Genomic DNA, 18,854 nt, shown 5'->3' on the forward strand with positions numbered 1-18,854 from the left:
CTTGAAATGTAAGCATTTTCCAATACAGGATGTGAAAACAAACAACCATAAATGCATTAAGCAAGGGAATTAGCATTCATTTCCTTTCAAGATCTGATGTTTTCCAGTTGGATTGTCCACTCAATAATTTCCATATTAAAAGACATTACTGGAAGTGTAACGCATGTATCAAACTTACTGAAGCTGTCTCATATTTCCATTATGTATTAACAATAGAACATATTTACTTTCAATAATACAAGTACGAGTATCATGCTGTGCTTGCAAAACCCAGAAAGACACAGAAAATACTGCAAAATATAGAGTGCTGATGGCAGAAGAGCATGAATTCACCATAGCTGAAAACAGGGCTTTCCTTTCAGTTAAAGAGAAATATAAAACATAATGATTGATACTCAGGCTGATTTAGACTGCATTTTAAAAACATTACCAACACCAAGAAATGATTACTCCTACCATAACATTCAAACAGGAGATGAGAGTAAGACCATAGATGATTCAAGATGCAGTACTAACTTCACTGAAGACAAAGAAAATTTTCCAATACCTTCAGAGAAGGCAGAACTTTGTTAAAATAAGAAAGGAAAAGATTTTTTCTGTTATTGAGAGAGACCCCACACTATTGGTAGTTTGATACCACTGTGGTATTTTCCTCTACAGATCAATATACTACCTGAAAATTAGCATTGGACCCAGCAGGTTTTTCCACATAATACATTAGTAGCATATGAATGTATTTGATTTTTTTCTTCAACAAAGAAAAATTAATATATGTCCAAAATAATCCACCTTTCTCTCTGCAGATAACATCAAATATTTCACCAAACACACCAACACACTCCGTAACTAGTTTGGGACAGAGAATAACCTTGTGAGTTATGTAGCCCAAAGATCTGTGAGAATTAATGGGGACGGAGGTTCAAGCTCTGCAAGTTCCAAAACATAATTTGCATTAATAATCAGAATTAAAGATGCATATTTCTTTTATTTTCTAATGCTTGATTTTAATTCAGTGCTAGGAGACACATTTTACATAATCCAGACTTCAGGAGTTTGAATTATAATTAATTAACTCTGAATTGAGCTTTTAGTAAGCTCTATACCATTTACCTGGCTGCTGTTTTTTTGAGTTTCAGTCTGGGGATTTTTGGGGTGGGTTGTTTTGGTTTGTGGGTTTTTTTGGTTGGTTGGTTGAGTTTTGTGTTTTGTTTTGGGTTTGTTTGTGGGGTTTTTTTTGGGGGGGGGGTGTTGCTGCTGTTGATTTGGGGGTTTTGCAAGGAGGGGGTGGGGTTTTTTAAAATCAGTCATTTTCTGATCATTTTTCTCCCACTTTTTATAGGAAAAATGATCAGTATTATTTTTGCGGTTTTAAAATGGATCATCTGGCGAAATTTTAAATCAATATCCAAAGAGCCAATCCATGTCTATACCTTAAACTCCACATCTCAATCTTACTGACTTCAAAGCAGTAGTTGCAGTGTCTCAAGCAAAGAAGAAACAGCCTACAAAGACCAAAACCAACATAAGGTTGAATAAAAGAAAAGCAATTAATGTCAAGATGATTGGACTAAATTTCTCCAAGAATTTAAGTCACTATTACATGGTTTAAAACTAAAGATAGATGTACTGCATGAATCAGATACACCAGCTGAATGCTAATTGTTCTAAATCACCCTGTAATATTAGTTTTGCACTGACATTTCTATAGTTGTAAGAAACTAACAAGATACAGCACTAAATCTAGTCGGTAAGATAAAATGCAATTCCGAACCTTTAAAAATAGGAACGCTATTCTGATCGAAAAACCTGCTTTGAGAAAACACAATGATTTTGAGAACTCCTAAACACAGTGAAGGATTTGTTGACAGGAGCAGACAGATGCAGACTGCCTGAAAGCCAGGCAGCCAGTGCTTACCTAACAGTGAAGACTCCCTTAGACGACTTACATAAGGAAAATCTGAGACGCCTTAAACAAGCTCCTCTTCAGTAAAAAACCTTTATAGCAGAACCAATAAATAGAAGTTTCTTTTCAGTTAGAAACTGTTCCTACATTAGCAATAAAATAATATCGACTATTCAGAACCAAATCAAGAATTATCAAAGCTCAGAATATGGGGGGCGGGGGGGGGAGTACTCTCTGCAAAAGAAATCTGAGAAAGCATAGCCCACACTGCATTTTTAGAGAATCAGACACTTCATTGATATTCAAAAAGCTTTCCTGTGTAACAGCAATTACTTAAATTATTTTTAACATTAACAGAAGGCACATTCCCTGTGTTTTCTGCTTCCATGTTATTACTACTATTATTTTGCAACAATGTGGAACTGAAAACATACTATTATCATGGACACTATAATGTGAACAGTAGCATTCCCCAAAGTCTGTTCCTCAAAAATTCTAATCGCAGCAGCTGAAGTGAAGAATATTTTCTTAGCCCCTAACCTTTGCTTTCCATCCTATACTTAGAGCCTGGTTTTGCCAGTGGGCTACACTCTCGCATTTTCTACAGTACTAAATAAACATAATCAGTGTTTAAAAAAAAAAAAGTTTAAAAAGACGTGTCAAGATTCAAATAAAGCAAGGAAAAAAAATATAAACACCTAACAGACAATTAAAATTTGAATCAATTCTTAGGTCCCAGCAGTATTTGCTAACTCAGTGAGGAGTATGAATGTCTCTACAGCACCAAGCAGCTTCTCGTTTGCTGCCAAATCTATATGACAACTGTCAAACCTCCATAAGTCAGATAACTTGGGAATAATATTGTCCTATTTTCTTCTGTATGGTTTTTTGAACATGATCATCTTCCTTTGCTTTGAAAGCAAGAACATTAAAACATGATACGACAAACCAAAAACATTTGAAAGTAGAACATTAAAATGCTACACTTTTAAGTGCTAATTTTGCTTAAATACTCATCATTTCTGAAATTATTTACTGAACTATTACTATTATTTTCTGAGCTATTTACAGTGTCTGTATTTCACCTAAAGACAATTTCACAAAAAAATCATATATCACATATATGCTTAGGAGGCAAAACAACATACCTGGGTTAGATTATCATAATGCAATAAAATAATAAAACATTTAGTTAAGGTATGCAGTGGGTTGGTTGTTTGGTTTTTTTTAAATAGTTTCAAAAAGTGACAAAAATATTCTTATGCATCTTTTGAAACTCAAGAGGACAGCAATGCTGGTTAGTCATTTGATGTTCATAGTTCTTAAGAACTGTAGTAACTAAATCAATATTCACAGCTATAACCTGGCAAAATTTTGCTTTACTGAGTATCTCTCACAACTTCATTTGCTCAATGAAATTTTAGTATGGGTCAAAACGATTCTTAATGCAGAAAACATTTGGGCCGTAGAGAGTGCCAATCATGCCTCGATTTCAAACGCATTCCTGTGAAAGTAGCATTCACTATAGATGCAAACAAAATGGATCAAGTAACCTTTACATTAATTTTTCATTTAGCAAGCCTTTATTAAACTAAATGGCACTACAAAGCAGTTGGTAATTGAGAAATCTATACTGCCCAGATACATAATTATACGCACATTTTATATCTTCATTTGTTTAACAATGCTTAATTCATAATCAGAAAACGCAGATTCCTCCAGTAATCTTAGAACTTGCACTGCTTCTAAAAGTGGAATCTTGACTTTAAAAAGACATTGAGTCTGATCACCTACAGCTCACAGTAAATACCAAATGGATTCTTGATGCCTGGCTAGTGGGGAAGGACAGGGAGAAGAGGCATTTGCATTGAGCCCTACTGTGCTATCAATTCCTTAATTATTATGACAACTTCTGCCACTGACTTTGCGTGTTGAAAATACTTGCAAATCTTGATGTTTGGTATGGTTTTATTGACACGAGTTTACAGAAGAAATGTACTTTATAAAAATACAAAAAGATACATGCTAAAGTCATCTGTTGTCCAGGCTCATTTGCCACAACCAACAGCAAGAAATCACAAGCTTAAAAGGACAGAGACACTTAGAATTTTAAATAAAAATAAAAAGCACTAGAGGTTTCCCTACTGTAACCAGGAGGGAAGAGAAAAAAAGAATAGGGGATGTGTCAGAGGAATAAAAGTGCTCTAAATACCTGTCAAATAGGCAGTTTGTCTTTCCTCCTTCATTCTATAATGAAATATCATAACAAAAGCAAGAAACAAAAACAAAATAGCTTGGAATGAACATACACTGTCCACTTTCAAAAACAGGAGCACAGGTTTGTTCGTGAAATAGAAAAGATGCTGATGAAAAGGTAAAATGAATTGCTTCCAATTACCTACAATTATAACAATCAATTGGAAGAAATCTTGCTACTTCAGAAGGAAAAAATACATTACCGAAGCGATGACAGCAGTATCTACTATGAGGAAGAGAAGAATGATTAAGGATGTCCTACTGATTCTTTGTAGATTTTAGCACAATTGCTAAACACAATATATTCCGTATTTTTCTAATAAACATTGGACAATCTGTATTTGGTAATTTAGTTTTTAAAGCCCTTTTTGTACAAGAACGGCTGCATATGGAACAGTTCCAAAGTCAAATAAAGGTACCTGTTTGTTATGTCCCAATAAAAAATTAAAGCCTTGTAATAATACTTGATTTGATACTAATCAAAACTGAAAGGTCCATCTGCTTTATAAATTTAAGGAGTTCATGCAAAAATGTTCTAAGTCTACGCAGACTTTAAAGAATGTGAGCTAAAAGTATAATAAATGCTGAATGTCCAGATTTTTGGATTAAAATAAGAGTTTGCCCAATATATTGAAGTGAAGCCATTTAATAGCCTTGAAAGGTAGTAAGAGACCTCAAATATTTTTGTTCTTAATAGCTCTGTATTTTAGCTTAGTGAAGTTCACGTTTTGCAGTCCTGGGTATACAACACTGAAAAGACAGATACTGCTAAAGAACCCATATGTCTTTAGTAATCATTAAGTCAGTTGCTTTCACTTTACATTGATAGCATAAGCTTTTTATTTGAACTGCTGCACGTACTGTCTGTTACATAATTTCACATATATATATAAGCCTTTCAAAATAAGTGCTCCAAGCTAAAGGAATAATTTCCTTCATAATCAGACAAAAAAAAAGTTATGTGTTACTTGGAACTAAAAATCATGTCTGAAAAAACAGCAGAAATTTAACATATGGGTTGAATGAGTGTCACTGTAGTCAGTGAATGTCTCAATGTTTTTCCATTTCCATATTGCACTTTGAGGATCACATACTACACGCCGCAAAATCGCAGTCTTAAGATCTTTAACATATTCCTCTTAATCTCTCATTATATTTTTTCAGTAACTGCTATAAAAATAGTCTACAATACAGAACTTTACTAGAGGTTGCATATTTAGAGTAGACTTTATATAGTCCTTGTTATATACCTAACACTCAAATCCTCTTTCTCATTACCCTCTGCCCCAATTATTTAGACTTATACCAATTTCTCAAGTTTTTGCAATACTTCACTAGCTTATTACCCAGCTGTGCAGCTGAGCAAGAAGATAACCACATTCATTCCTCTTATCTCTAATGATGTAATACATCCCAGCACTGGGTTGAGATGATTGGGGGAATAATGGGATTGTAAAAACTGCAGAGATGACAAACAACAGTGCAGCCGCCTTCTCCTGATAGAGTGAATTACATACATACAGCACAGGGTGAAAATAATACAATATGCACTAATTCTGCTCCTTGAATGAAGTTAACATTTTTTATAAGCAGCAGCTGTTTCTACACAAACATCATCATCACAATGCAGCAACCAGATTAAATACCCGCAATCTAAGCTGAAGCCTAGACTTCAAGAAATAAAAGTGTTGGAGTTTACTTTCTAATGATATCAAGAAAATAACCCAAGAAGAAAAATATCAGTTTAATCAAGGACTCTCCAGATCGTGCCGTGCAATGCACAGAGTCATCAGGGACTAGTATGCAATACAAAAATAGATCTTCAACCAAAGCATGTACAGCACTGCTTTCCTATTCATTTAAAAAATTAAATCTGCCTCCATTTTCTCTGTTAAAACCTTCCTTATTACCACTGAAAAGATCCTTACCTTCTGCAGGAGCTGGGAACCCGAGTACTTGGCTGCAATAGATTTGATCTCCCCACCAAATGCTGAGGCCCAGAGCTTTACTCTGCGAAGAAAAAAAATGAGACAGGAAGAAATGTAATACACATGTCATAGCAAGCAACACAGACTGTAACAGCTTCAGCTGCACTCGGAAGGATCCTAGCAATTTTGCATTAAAGAGCTCGCTAAGGAACCTAAGCACAGAAAAAGATTAGCAAAGCTGTTCAAGTACAAGCACAAACTAGATGCTGTGCTAAGGTAAGGCCTCTGAGGTGAAACTAGCCAACATGCACTGTTTACATTTAAAGAATCAACTTGTACAGAACTACGCTTTGACACAATATAACATATATCCATTGAAAGCAAAGAAGCAGATAAAATGGCAGAACAGTTCCAAATGACGAATTCTCACATGAGAAGGAGTTAATATAACAGTATCAACTTCAGTAAATACAAGCACTTAAGACTCTGCGGTCACATACTCCACCAACACATGCTCCTGCAATAAAATTAAAGTAGTGCTGAGTGTGTTAGAGGCTATCACTTTAAACACAGCTGACAGAGGAGCAAAGGTGCCTTGAACAGTCAAATACCTGCAATATAAAAAGATAAGAACTTGAGCAGTCAAGTGCTCATCCTTGAACATGGTCCTGAGAGCAATAGCATGAAAGCACTTACACAGACAAGGGGATCTGCTGCTCCGATCCAACCACATCCACTAAGGCTGTGTTAAAAGCTGTCCAGAAGATAAAGAAAAAGCCCCAAAAAGCCCGAAGAAGATTCAGATTCTCTGGCATTGTGCCTCTCTGTGCCTGGAAAAATTTGGGCAAATTCAAGTCAAGCTGAATTCAGCAGCAGTGGGGTTTTTGCTTCTGAAGCCTCTTTCCCCACCCTCACCCCCTCCACTAGAACAACACTGGAAGAAATCACAGCTCCATCCTCATCCCTCCAAAGAATGACCCTTCTCTGTGTAATGGAAGGAGAGGACCAGAAGCGAAGCTCTAATGACTTGAAAACTATTGTGTCCCTGGTAACAGCAAAGCGTTTTCCAGCACTACTGCAGCCACTTGCATGTAGTTCTTTACAACTCCGCAGTCAGCAGTGTGCTGGAGTTACTTCAGTGACCTACTGCTGCTCCAAAGTGCCCTTAGCAGCAAGAAAGCAGGCTATTGATTCCAACTGGGGAGGCTGTCTTCTTGCAATTACTGCTCACTTTGCAAATGGAAAGCTGCCTAGAGTTCTCCTTTCCCCCGCCGGTAACCTCCAGCCTTCATCCCAGATCAAGTCAGCCAACGCATTGGTTCAGTGGAGCAGGAGCAGCAGCCTTTTAACGGGATAGCGCGGAGACAGAGAGGCAGGCACAGGAGGAGCTGGACCAGAGGGAGGGTGCCTCTGTATGGCAAAAGCAGAGAAAGTCTGGAGGAGCTGAAAGTGTAGTTGAGCCCTTTCAGGAAGGCGAAGAGAGAGCGCTGCACGTTGCCGGGGGCTGAGCTAGGGAGGGCTCGGCGGGGCTGGCAGGGGCGGGCGAGGGGGGGGAAGGGGGGCCGTGCACACCCACCGGCGACCCGGCCAATTCAGGCAGGGCACCGCTGCATGACAAGCATCTGTCACACAGCCCGGAGAGGCGACGGACGGACGGAGCTCAGCTCTTCGCGCCGGGAGCGCCCAGCAGCATCCCGGCGGCGGAGCCGCGGCGGGGAGGGCGCGGGCAGACGGGAGGAGGAGAGGAGCGATCCCCGCCGAGGTAGCATCGCTGACGAGCGGGAGCGGCGGGTTCCCGGAGAGAGCCCCGGGTTTCGGTCAGGCTCGCACATTTAATCGAGTCGTTTATAGCCCGTCCTTGTGCATAAAGGCAGGTTTGCTGCTTCCTCCCACGCCTGAGCGCTGCAGCGAGGCACTATCCGAGAGATCGGGACTAGCAAAGGCTTATGAATGAAAAGAAATGCAGCATAAGTAAATCAATGCGGGCTAACTGACTCCAGCCTATGAATAAATTATTAATTTGAGCTCATAGAAGAATCCTCTTGATACAGCAAACGTAAGATTACAAGCTCCTCCATGGAGAGAGCAGCGTGGGGAGCAGGAGGGATTGGTCCAGGTATTTTTGTTGTTGTTGTTGCATTTTAAAATCTACCCTCTCTCCTTTTGCTTTTATTTTTCTCCCTCTGCTTGTTTCCCACCTTCTCCACTAAATGCCCAGACTTAAAATAGCAATTGAACTTTAATGTAAATAAGTATGGCAAGACCTGGAGATGATCTGAGCATGGGCTGAGTCATCCTTGCATCATACAATATAGCTCCACCATCCACTCCAGAATTCTAGTTTCTTCCCTCTGTAGCTAGAATTAACACCTCAAAAATATTCACTCTGCCTTTGTATGCTGTTCTTATCTTGCTTAACATTTTCTGTCTTGAAACTAGATAGGCATTACCTCTGTATTTTTCCACATTAACATTTCTAAGAGCACTGAACAATTTGCTTTAAATATCAAATCCTCTGTTCAACACCTGGCTGATAAAAGCTTTCTGCTTTCTCAGAAGAAATTAACGATAGAAAGACTACCTTTGGGAAACTGTACAGAACAGCGTAGCGTGGTACACTGCAACTTTCACCACCCACTGGCCATCCCCTCCAGGAGCAGTAAATAGATCATATTTCTGTCTGTACTATTACCTTCATATGAAGGCAATAATGAGAGTTTTGTTAAAAGGGACACTATTTTTTTTTTTTATTAATCAACCATTTTGAACATCTTATTATCATTGCTGTTACTGTGGATTTTCTAAGCAGTGTTTTAAATATGCTGCCATGTCACCAGGTGTTCAGCCTACCTACAGGCAGAAATGTAAAAATGCACATGGCTGACAGACCGCATATAATGAATTCTGTGCCCCTTTGAATGTATTATATAAACAGTAGTATCTTTTCAAAACTAGGAACGAAACAGGAATCATGGACTGTCTCACTACTTGTGCTGTTTGGCTTTTTTACCTGCTAAACAATGTTGGAAGGAAATTCATAAGGCTAATTTTGCAGGACTCAAACTTCATTTTTATGTTAACACAGATCCTTATCTGCATCAAGTCAAGACAGTGCACTGGTGACAAGTACCAGCTAGCTTCATTCTTCAAAGAATTACTGGAAGCCCTAGAAACTTTTTGTACGCACATACAGTGCGCCTGGGTTCAATAGGCCTGAGAAATTTAACACATTAAAACCATCACTAATTATTGGCAAGAAAAGATGCTAAAGTCCCTTGTCAAACCTTAACTTTCTTTACATTTATGGTACATTCAATACCGTATCAGATCTGCAATTTATGGATTTGGCATGTATAACCAGGCACTCACATTTGTTTAATATAGGAATCCTATTTTTACTATTACTAGTCTCAGGAAAAAAAATTCACTTGAAAGAGACGTTTATACTTAACGGTACAAGCATGGACACCTCCTTTTGTGTTAACAAACATTTGTATGCATTATACCATAGAGGGCTTTCAGCACGTTTCATTAATGCACACTGGTTATGTTCATGCAGTTATTTACTTCCTCTTGATAACTCAGTGAATGGAAAGCAAACCTATACTGTAACAGTGCTTTAACACATACACACCATACACATAAACGACACCACTTTCTATCAAGCTATTGTATCCTGGCCTGAGCACTACTGACTATTCCTGGTATGCAGATAACTGCAGTCAAGACACCAGGTTCAAAACTAATGTGCCCATTTCCCCCGTGTTGCCCTCGTGAGGAGGATGCAGAAACTTTACCAAAGTGGGTTTGCATAAGGACCGAGGAAAGGAAATAGCAAAAAAGAAGTAGTAAACTCTGCTGAAAGGTTTGAGTCTTTTATACTGGGGATATAGCAGTGTGCTTCATTTAAGTATAGCCTTGTGATGTCCCAGAGCAAAGTCAGAAGAAAGCTAAGTTTCAAAGAAGAATAGTAATGAATTTCTATTTTGGAAGTTACGTGACACTTCTATCATGTCCTTATGCTCTTCTAGATAACTGCCGAATCTGGAAGACTCTGTAAGTGCTGCTCCCACTAGAAAAATGCATGTACAGATAACTGGTGGGAGAAGGAAAGCGTTTATGTGCTTAGCAAATTTATGTTCTAAAATCAAAGTGCATCTGATCAGTAAGTGCAGGTAAGTTACTTACAGGCTAGTGGTCTCGGAAGCAGAGCTCCCCATACAAGCACATTAAGTTGGATCGCCCTGCCCCTGGCCCCCCATTTTTAAGGGATGATAACAGCTTCTAATCTCCTGCTGTGTCTTTGATGATCAAGTACAATGGCACATTTTCGGATCTCACAGAAAATGAAAGAAGCCGTTTTCCCCATGAAAGCAGAAATAAAATTTGGACATGTGAATCATTAAGTGCTGTAATAGAAAGTCACAGTCACAGAAAGTTGATGAATCCCCAAAGCTGTTGCAGTGGATCATATTCAGGCAGATAACCAAGGGACTGGGGGACATGGGAGGGAAAACCACAAAAAAAGAAAACCCACACCAAACAAAAAACCTGACACCCCCCCACACCAGGTCGAGGGCAAAGGGTAATATGAGATGTGACACAAAGGCTAAAGCACAGAACACAGACTAAGGGACAGTCCTGTACATAAATATATAGAGTAACTTTATCTGACAAATTAATTCCATTGTTCTTTCCTCTGTCTATCTCCAGATATATTTACACTTATAAAAGGATAAAAGGGTGCAGGAACAGGGTCACATTTGTATCATCAGAGCATACTTTGAGGTCTTCTGATTAGACACATATCAAGCCCCAATAAAAAAAATTTAAAAAAACAAACCGAGAGGCATAGAGAAAAGAGAGCATATGGTGCAGGGGAGAAGAGTAGGAGGAAATGATATAATTAACACAAATGTTTATTGTATTTCTTTTTTCAGATGCTTATCTACAATGAGTTCTAAACAGAGAGGAATGAATGCAGAAGGGTGAAGTGCTAAAAGCCTTGCTGAAGATGCAAGCCACCTCCAAAAAAAAGGAAATATGTCAGTTTATCTACATTCCACATATATTAGAAGATTCAGATACTGCAAAAATAGACAAGTCTTAACTACACTGCGTGATGTGGCGTTAATACTTGCTTTGCAGTACATTCCTCAGCAGTTCTGAATACTGAGATTATAATCCTCAGATGTGTTCTCCACAGTGTCTTTTTTTTTTTGTTCAAGAGATTAAAGTGTCCCTTCCTCCCTTTTTCCTTCTCTGAAATACTTCTCTTAAAAAGTGTTCCCTTAAATAAAGGCAGTGGGAGGGGAAAAAAAAAAAAAGGAGGAAGTGAAGGGATATAGCTACCTCATGCAATAAACAATTTAATATAATGTCCTGTACTGAAAATCTTTTCAGCCTTTAAACAACTGTATGCAACTTTTCCCTTACTTCTCTGAAAGTACAATATTTCACATACACTTACACATAAAAAATGAAAACAGGAGTCGAGGGATAACAAAAGTTATCTCAGCTTCACAAAGTACTTTGAGATTGTCAGATGAAAGGCAAAATCTGAACATTTAGGATTTATTATTTGGAAACAACCCAATGGTGGAAGGATTCATCAAGTAGTGTTTGCATGCTGTGAGAACACAGGCTTACTTGTTTCAAGTGAGCTGTACATCTGAGAAAGAGCAAGAGACTGTGCATGAGACCTATTCTGTATAGACTTAACATATGTACATGTATTCTTCGAATTTTATGAAGGTCCCATGTGTATAAATTTAAGTGTTTCACTGGTATGGGAATGCCTAGTTATTGACCGATTCGAACCCGCTTACAAAGACTGAGGTCAAGTAACATTACTCACCGCATTAAATTAACATCATTTCACATAATGGGCACGAGCTAGTGACTCGTAGAAATAAAAATACTTCAAAAATTCTAAATCATGCCAGTATTTTGTATACAACTTTGTAATATTACCATCTTGTTTTTGTATACTGTTCAGGTCAAATCAAACCCTAATATTTCAGTTCATGAGAATATTAAGGGTATAGACAACCTATGTTTACATAAACTGAAAATCAGTTACATGAGAATAAATACAATCTCTAAAGATGTAAAAAATACTAATATACACTCACAATTAATATGTTGCAAGTATTTTCAGTTACTGTGACATTATGTTTAGCACACTTCAACACCAAATAAACCTCACAGTTTGCCATAAGCCCCCAAGGAATGCATGGTTAATTTAGCTGCTACAAAGCCTATGTTCAGCAAGCTTTAGCATCTCCACAAGGAGGTAAAATGTAAAAGAGCAAAGCATTATCACATCCCAGCCTATGAGAGCTCACACTGCATGATAAGCTAGAATGCTTTAAGCTAATGATGTTTATAGCTAACCAAATCCAATTTCAGCAGTCCAGTGTAGCTCTAGTCTGTTAGTGCCATTTTACATAAGCTTCATTTATTTTGAATTTTCAACTATTAAGACAAAGTCCGCATTTGGTTTCTTTTGAGTGTCATGCTAGGAAATGAACTCTTCTCTAAGCAAATAAATTACCTTTTTACTCCCAAGGCTAGTGCTAGGTTGTAAATGTTAATGCTTCCAGTACATTCAAAATACTTGAAAACCAAAGACAACTTAAAAATGAGAAACTGTAATTGAGCGCCTCTAACATAATGGACAGAATACTATGGAAACAAACCTAGCATTCTTTCTCTGATGATACAAATGAAGACTAAAGGTCACAACATATTCTAGTACTAATATATTACTGTCTACACACTAGAATGAAACCCCTAGTCATATCTATAATGGCCTGTGAATCTTCACCCAAACCTTGCAAATTCCTCAGAGCCATTTTAAAGGACCCTTGTCAAAGCCCAGACAGACGTCAAAGGTTCAAAAAAGCATTGCTTTTACTTCAGATCTTGGCAGGATTAGTGACACAAACACTGGCTACCAAAAATGATATATTTTGGTGGGGGGAGGGGGGGGGAAGAAGTACTGAGCAGACTTTCAAAAGGGAGGTCCTTTTGCATCACTAGATGAAGTGTCATCTATTGACCTATTGTCATCAGTGAGGTTAAATTTCCAACCACTCAGCTGAAAGCAACCTGCAAACTTTAGACTAACGGGCAGGTTTAGATCAAACATTAGGAAGAATTTTTTTTACTTTGAGGGTTGTAAGGCACTGGAACAGGTTGCCCAGAGAGGTTGTTGAGGCCCCATCCCTGGACGTGGCCTTGGGCAACCTGGTCTAGTGGGAGGTGTCCCTGCCCATGGCAGGGGGGTTGGAACTCAATGATCTTCACGGTCCTTTCCAACCTAAACCATTCTATGATTTAATTATTTTCAAAATACTGTCTTTATTGCAAAGTTAAAAATACAACATAGCTTTTGATCCAAGAAACAGTGCTATGTCAAGTAATTATGTAAAGCCATTAGGTACTTCAGAGGCCTATAATTCTCTCACTTTCCAGTTAACTCCTGCATTACAAGTAGGAATTTTGAGGTGGAAGTGTGACTTTTCTAAAATTTTGAATATCAGATCAAGAAATTGGTAGTTTAGTCACAGTGCTGCTTATGAGATGTTACAGAAAATGAAATTTCTATAATTCTACGGCAGCAGTTGCTAACCTGTGATCTATTTCTGCTCTATCACTTTGACAAACCTTGTTTATTTATCATGAACATTGACTGATCCTGAAAATCAAAGTTATCTCAAAAGGCTACTGGAATTAGCATGTATTAAAAAGCAACCACATTATGGGAATGAATTCCAATAATTTGTTAAATTAAAAAAAAAATAAATGCATTAACATAAGAAAAAGTCCTGAAGAATGAGGATATTAGACTGTCTTAAATATCTTGTCACAATTGCAGAATAAGAACACCAAGAATTATCAAAAGGCATACAGGTTTCAATAAGACTAAAATAATATTAGGATGCACTAAATACGATTGATTTAACTTCAAAAAGAGTGTAGGCAATTCATTGTCTTAAGGTCACAATAGCAACCTCATAAAACCTATTTAAGACTTGCTGCTTTATGCAAATCAAGTTTCACCGCTTCAGCAGTTACAGTTACTTTGGGTAAGAACCAAAGTTAAGATTGCATTTTTTTTTTCCACCAAGTGGCTACTTGTTCTAGTGAACATTAGTTGAAACCTTGCTGCCTGTAAGCAGATGAAACAATCTATTATTAGGGCACTCCTATTATACCCTAAGTCAGGGGGAAAAGCGGACGTAATGAATAACTCCAACATCACACAGAATAATAACCTATCACAGAAAAAAAATACAAGATAGTCTCTTACTCCGAGGTTTCAAATTCTGACTTGTGTCTAGTGGTCCGATTCTACTTCAATTTTAATAATACAACTTGACATTACATACCGTGGAAAGCTCAGGCTTCATCTGCTGAAGAACAGCTGATTTATTAGGGTTTTGTCATTTGTTTTGGGTTTGGTTTTTTGTGTTTTGTTGTTTGTTTTTGTTTGTTTGTTTAATATATGCATTAAAGCATGATTATGCTTAAAAGATGCAAAGTAAAAGCAAAAGTGATACCCATAAATATACTAATAAGTGTTAGGTAAAAATATTTGCCAGAGCATGCGTTTCTATTTTACAGACTGTTAATCCATCATAATGTCACTAACATTGCAAAAGACGCTCAAGACTGCTGTGCTTATTACTTTTTAATGTATCACTACATTTTAAACAATAAGACTAATATGCTCAGGCCATAATATAGCCACTCTTCCTATGACTGAAAAACAACAAAAAAACCCACAACAAAACAAACCACCCAACAAAAAAACCCCACCCACAAATACCAGTTTACACTATGATTCTATTTATAAGCAACCAACATTAGATAGACTGTAGAAAATATAGAAAAAGCAGCAAAATTCTGAACCAAACTTGTTATTATCAGGTGTTATCCCATCCCAGTGTTCTGGGTTACTTTTTTTGGTTGGTTTTGTATGTCGTAAAAACACCTTTGCTTAATCTTCGATTTCTTAATCAAATGGGGACCAACACACTAGATTTAGAAAATAGATTCAATATGATATTTGATCAAAGACCAGTGACACCACCCCTTACCCAAAGGTGACATTTTGTTGATAATATACGCCATTTATCAAGGACCTATCAAATAAGCATACAAAAAGGTTTGTACAGTTCTCAGCCCTCCATCTCTCAGACAGTACTAGTAATAACTGTCTCCATTTTAACGGAGGATGAACTTCTTAACTTCCCCCAAACTGGTGTTTTTGGAATTAGCTGAAGGCTGCCGGAAAAAAGCAACAGGACATCTTGTCAGTATTTCACAGAAAAGCTTAAGAAATACATCAGACCCCAAGAGATTCACCCGAGCATTACACAACCTGATACATAATTTGGTACTTGAAAACCAAGGCTCCCTATTTTTCCTCCAATACATTTATTGCCCCACCATCTTTTGTCCTGCAAACCCATTGCTATGTATCTCTACTTTCCGTTCTCACCTTTGTGTACTGCAAGTCCCACTTTTCAAGGCAACAGAATGGTACTGCCCATTTTCTCACAAAAGCACGTAAAATTCTCTAAACAGTTTTTTCTTTGATCCCTAAATTCAATATTGCCATCCTTCTTTCTACATGTAGTAAAGGCTATTTCATCCTACATACTCTTCCGACTCATACAGCCTGCTGCCCATAGACACTGCTGGAGAAGAGAAAGACATTTAAATCACAGCCTATGCTCAACTCTATCTAAAATTACCATAAATCCAAACTGCAGAAGCTGCTCAGCCTCCAGAACAGAAGGTGTCAGAAATTCACGAAGAGCCTTTTTTATAAGGTGCACTGTGCTCACCTGACACTTTCCTAGTAATCAACTGGTAAAGCTGCAAGCTCGTAAGGGTACCTATTATCATCCCTCTCAGATCGAGACCACTGACCCACTCATCAGTGCACCGCTAATTCACTTTGGTTTTATTTCTCACCAGGGAATCTCTACTCGAGGTGTCATCTACTTACACTGTTTAAAATTCTCCTCCCAAGCAGCTGTTCAAGGAAACTCCTTACTTTGTTTCAAGCTTTAAGATCTAAAGTGAGATCCTTTTAGTTGCCAAAGGAAAGCAAATACAAAAGGAAAGCTTTTTGTTGTTAAGGAAAAGAATTAATAATTATCACTGCAAGACTTCAATAGCCCTTTTTGTCAACAGGTTTGTGGTAGTAATCAGACAGAGAAGATAGCTGCATTTCTAGAGACGCTGCATATCTACATATTTTCACTTAATGTGTTACCCAACAGATATACTTCAGCGCATTTGTGTTGTGGATACTTTTGTAATCACAGTAATGATTTGATTGTTTATTGCTTCCTAGATTCAGAAAAAGAAAACCTATGAGGAGATGAAAGCAGCACAAGACATCCGTGTTCTATACAAGTTTATCTAATGGTTGAATATTAGAAATCACTGATAAGTCAGCATTCTTGCTGGTGTGTTTTATGAGGATGCTGCACCATCCCCTACAAAGCTGGTGCCATTCTCTCACTTCCAGATAACGAGTTTCCAAACAACCCAGTCCCGATGCAAACGCTGCACTCCTAAGATAGCTTCCCCCAGCCAAACTGTGCTCCCTTCACATGAGAGAGGGAGTAATAGTTGGAATTACTAGCTCTCCTATTCTTTCACCTACCCTGCCAAGAAGTGACTAAAACTAAGTTTTAAGAAAGGATAGAAACACATAGAGAGAGAGACACACAGAGATATATGTCTGCCTATATATATATGTACATAAAACCAGCAGAGTGTAAAGGATTGAGGAGAATAAAGCTATGACTAAGTGCCTTTTCTAGACATCTACTTTAGTCCAACACAACTTATTCACATCAATAAAATCATAGTTGGAAATTATGGTATTGCATTTGTTATAAAGCTAGTGGGCCTACTCTGGTTAACCTATTGCTTAACCAAACTAATTAGTCCTCGGCAAGGAAAGGTAGCCATAACACACAGCTGAGAAGCTGCAGATCTCTCAAGTTCTCCAAAAAACAAGTAAACAAAAAGCTTTAACAGTTTCCTGAGACAATATTTAAATTACTGTCGATATAATCAGTATATAGCCAGCCATTAGCCTACTGATGCATACAGCCAATACAATCCTTCAGCAAAACTGAACAATTCTTTCATACTACCCTGGGTAACATCTGATAACACGGTTCTGTTGTCAGGGAAAGGCAGCACTCCACAACAGCAAACACTTCAAAAGCAGCACTCCTTAGAGCAGCAGTTACTGCTTCAAGAAATATGCAAGACCAAGGAACTGCAGTAGTTGAAGACAACACATGTCATCTTTCTGGGCATCTTGCCTTAACTGTATTACCAAGAGAACTGGCTTTTTACATTTTTAAGAACTGTAGATGAAATGACTAGGGATATATGACTAGGGATATTCTTAATAGCACCAGAGTGTCCTAATTGACCTTATTTACCACAATTCGCACAATATGCACTACCCAGCATACTGCCACCCCCATCCTGACACCAAAATACAGGAGCGTACACACTCTTCAAGAATAAAAATTGCCAACGGGGAAAAGTAATGATCTCAAGGCTTGCATCATTTCACAGCCGAGTTGTTTGAAGACAGGCTAGCCATTACATAAAGCAGCTGTGTTATCTGGCTTTCCTTTCATTCATTTATAGACACGAGCTGCTTTTCTAAGTCAGTTGAAACTATTTTCCTCATTACAGGTTTTTGGTCAATAAGCAGGGAACTTAGCTAGAGCAAAAAAACCACAAAGGCTTCCATTCTGTATATGTCAATATTTTAGAGACATTGTTAAACTGGAAGCTTGTTCAGGTTCTCCAAATATGTTACGGTATTGGCTGGAATTCACCACGACACAACAGAAAGATCTGTCTTTGCAAGCTTGTGCCCCCTTCCTTTTCACAGAGCTGACTAACATAACACCAATAGGCACAATGAAGTAATCGAACAATGTAAGTAGCAAAGACACTATCCTCTATTTGCAAAACAGAATAATCCAACAGTAAAGAAAAAGTAAATTTTCATACATTTAGTTTTTAGTGCCGAGAAAGAAGGGGCTTGCTACATTATTCCAAGGAGAAAAGCTTCATAAAAACACTGCAATCTAAGGAATAAGTGCTAGCAGGTGGTTTTTTCATTTGGCTGGGGTTTTTTGCATGCCAGCATGCAAAACTTAGGCAGAAAACTACAGTTAAATATGAGAAGATGGGATTTAAAACCATATTGTCAGACCAATAAAAAATAATCTCAGAACTAAAAAAGATATCTTTTTTAGTTCTTTGATGTTTCCTTCTTAATGATCCTTCACCAACAGAAGACCTGCTCATATTTTTCAAACTGGAATGCACCACTTGTTATTTTGAAATATTTGCTGTTATCTCTGGACTTGTACTAACATATACACAGATAGGGAAAAAATACTCAAAAAAAACCCTATAAATTTTAGGGTTTAGGAGGAGGCTTGCTATGTTTTAGACATTTTTTCTGGTACTACCACAAACAACTGGGATTATGTTGTCAACAACAAAGGGATTACGTGTCTCTTTAAATTCCACCCCTGTTCACCTTCCATGATTTAACTGCTTAAAAAGAGAGAACAATAGTGTCTGTCACACCAAACAGCCCTTCACTTGGTCTTCTGGCCTGCCATCACCGCTGAATCAGCATTTCCAAATACTTAAAAGCATCATCTCCTGTCAGTGTCTAAGAATTTTCCTACTGA

The 18,854-nt window shown here is 37.8% G+C and overlaps 2 protein-coding genes across 2 annotated transcripts in view; one reads left to right on the forward strand and one right to left on the reverse strand.

Moving 5' to 3' along the window:
• Positions 1–6,902, reverse strand: part of CACNA2D3 (calcium channel, voltage-dependent, alpha 2/delta subunit 3) — a 459,453-nt gene extending 452,551 nt beyond the window's left edge. The window contains exons 1-2 of the mRNA XM_009880928.1: positions 6,784–6,902; positions 6,088–6,169 (exon numbers count right to left, since the gene is read on the reverse strand). Of these exons, the coding sequence (XP_009879230.1) occupies positions 6,088–6,169; positions 6,784–6,902 (201 nt within the window). The remainder of the gene's footprint in view (positions 1–6,087; positions 6,170–6,783) is intronic.
• A 796-nt stretch (positions 6,903–7,698) lies between these two features.
• The window catches only part of LOC104282806 (selenoprotein K), a 97,958-nt gene continuing 86,802 nt past the window's right edge, over positions 7,699–18,854 (forward strand). Inside the window, exon 1 of the mRNA XM_009880935.1 lies at positions 7,699–7,909. Coding sequence (XP_009879237.1) covers positions 7,699–7,909 — 211 coding nt within the window. The remainder of the gene's footprint in view (positions 7,910–18,854) is intronic.

This window comes from Charadrius vociferus, unplaced genomic scaffold, assembly GCF_000708025.1.
Source record: "Charadrius vociferus isolate BGI_N301 unplaced genomic scaffold, ASM70802v2 scaffold63, whole genome shotgun sequence".
In the NCBI taxonomy this organism is placed as follows: Eukaryota; Metazoa; Chordata; class Aves; order Charadriiformes; family Charadriidae; genus Charadrius; species Charadrius vociferus.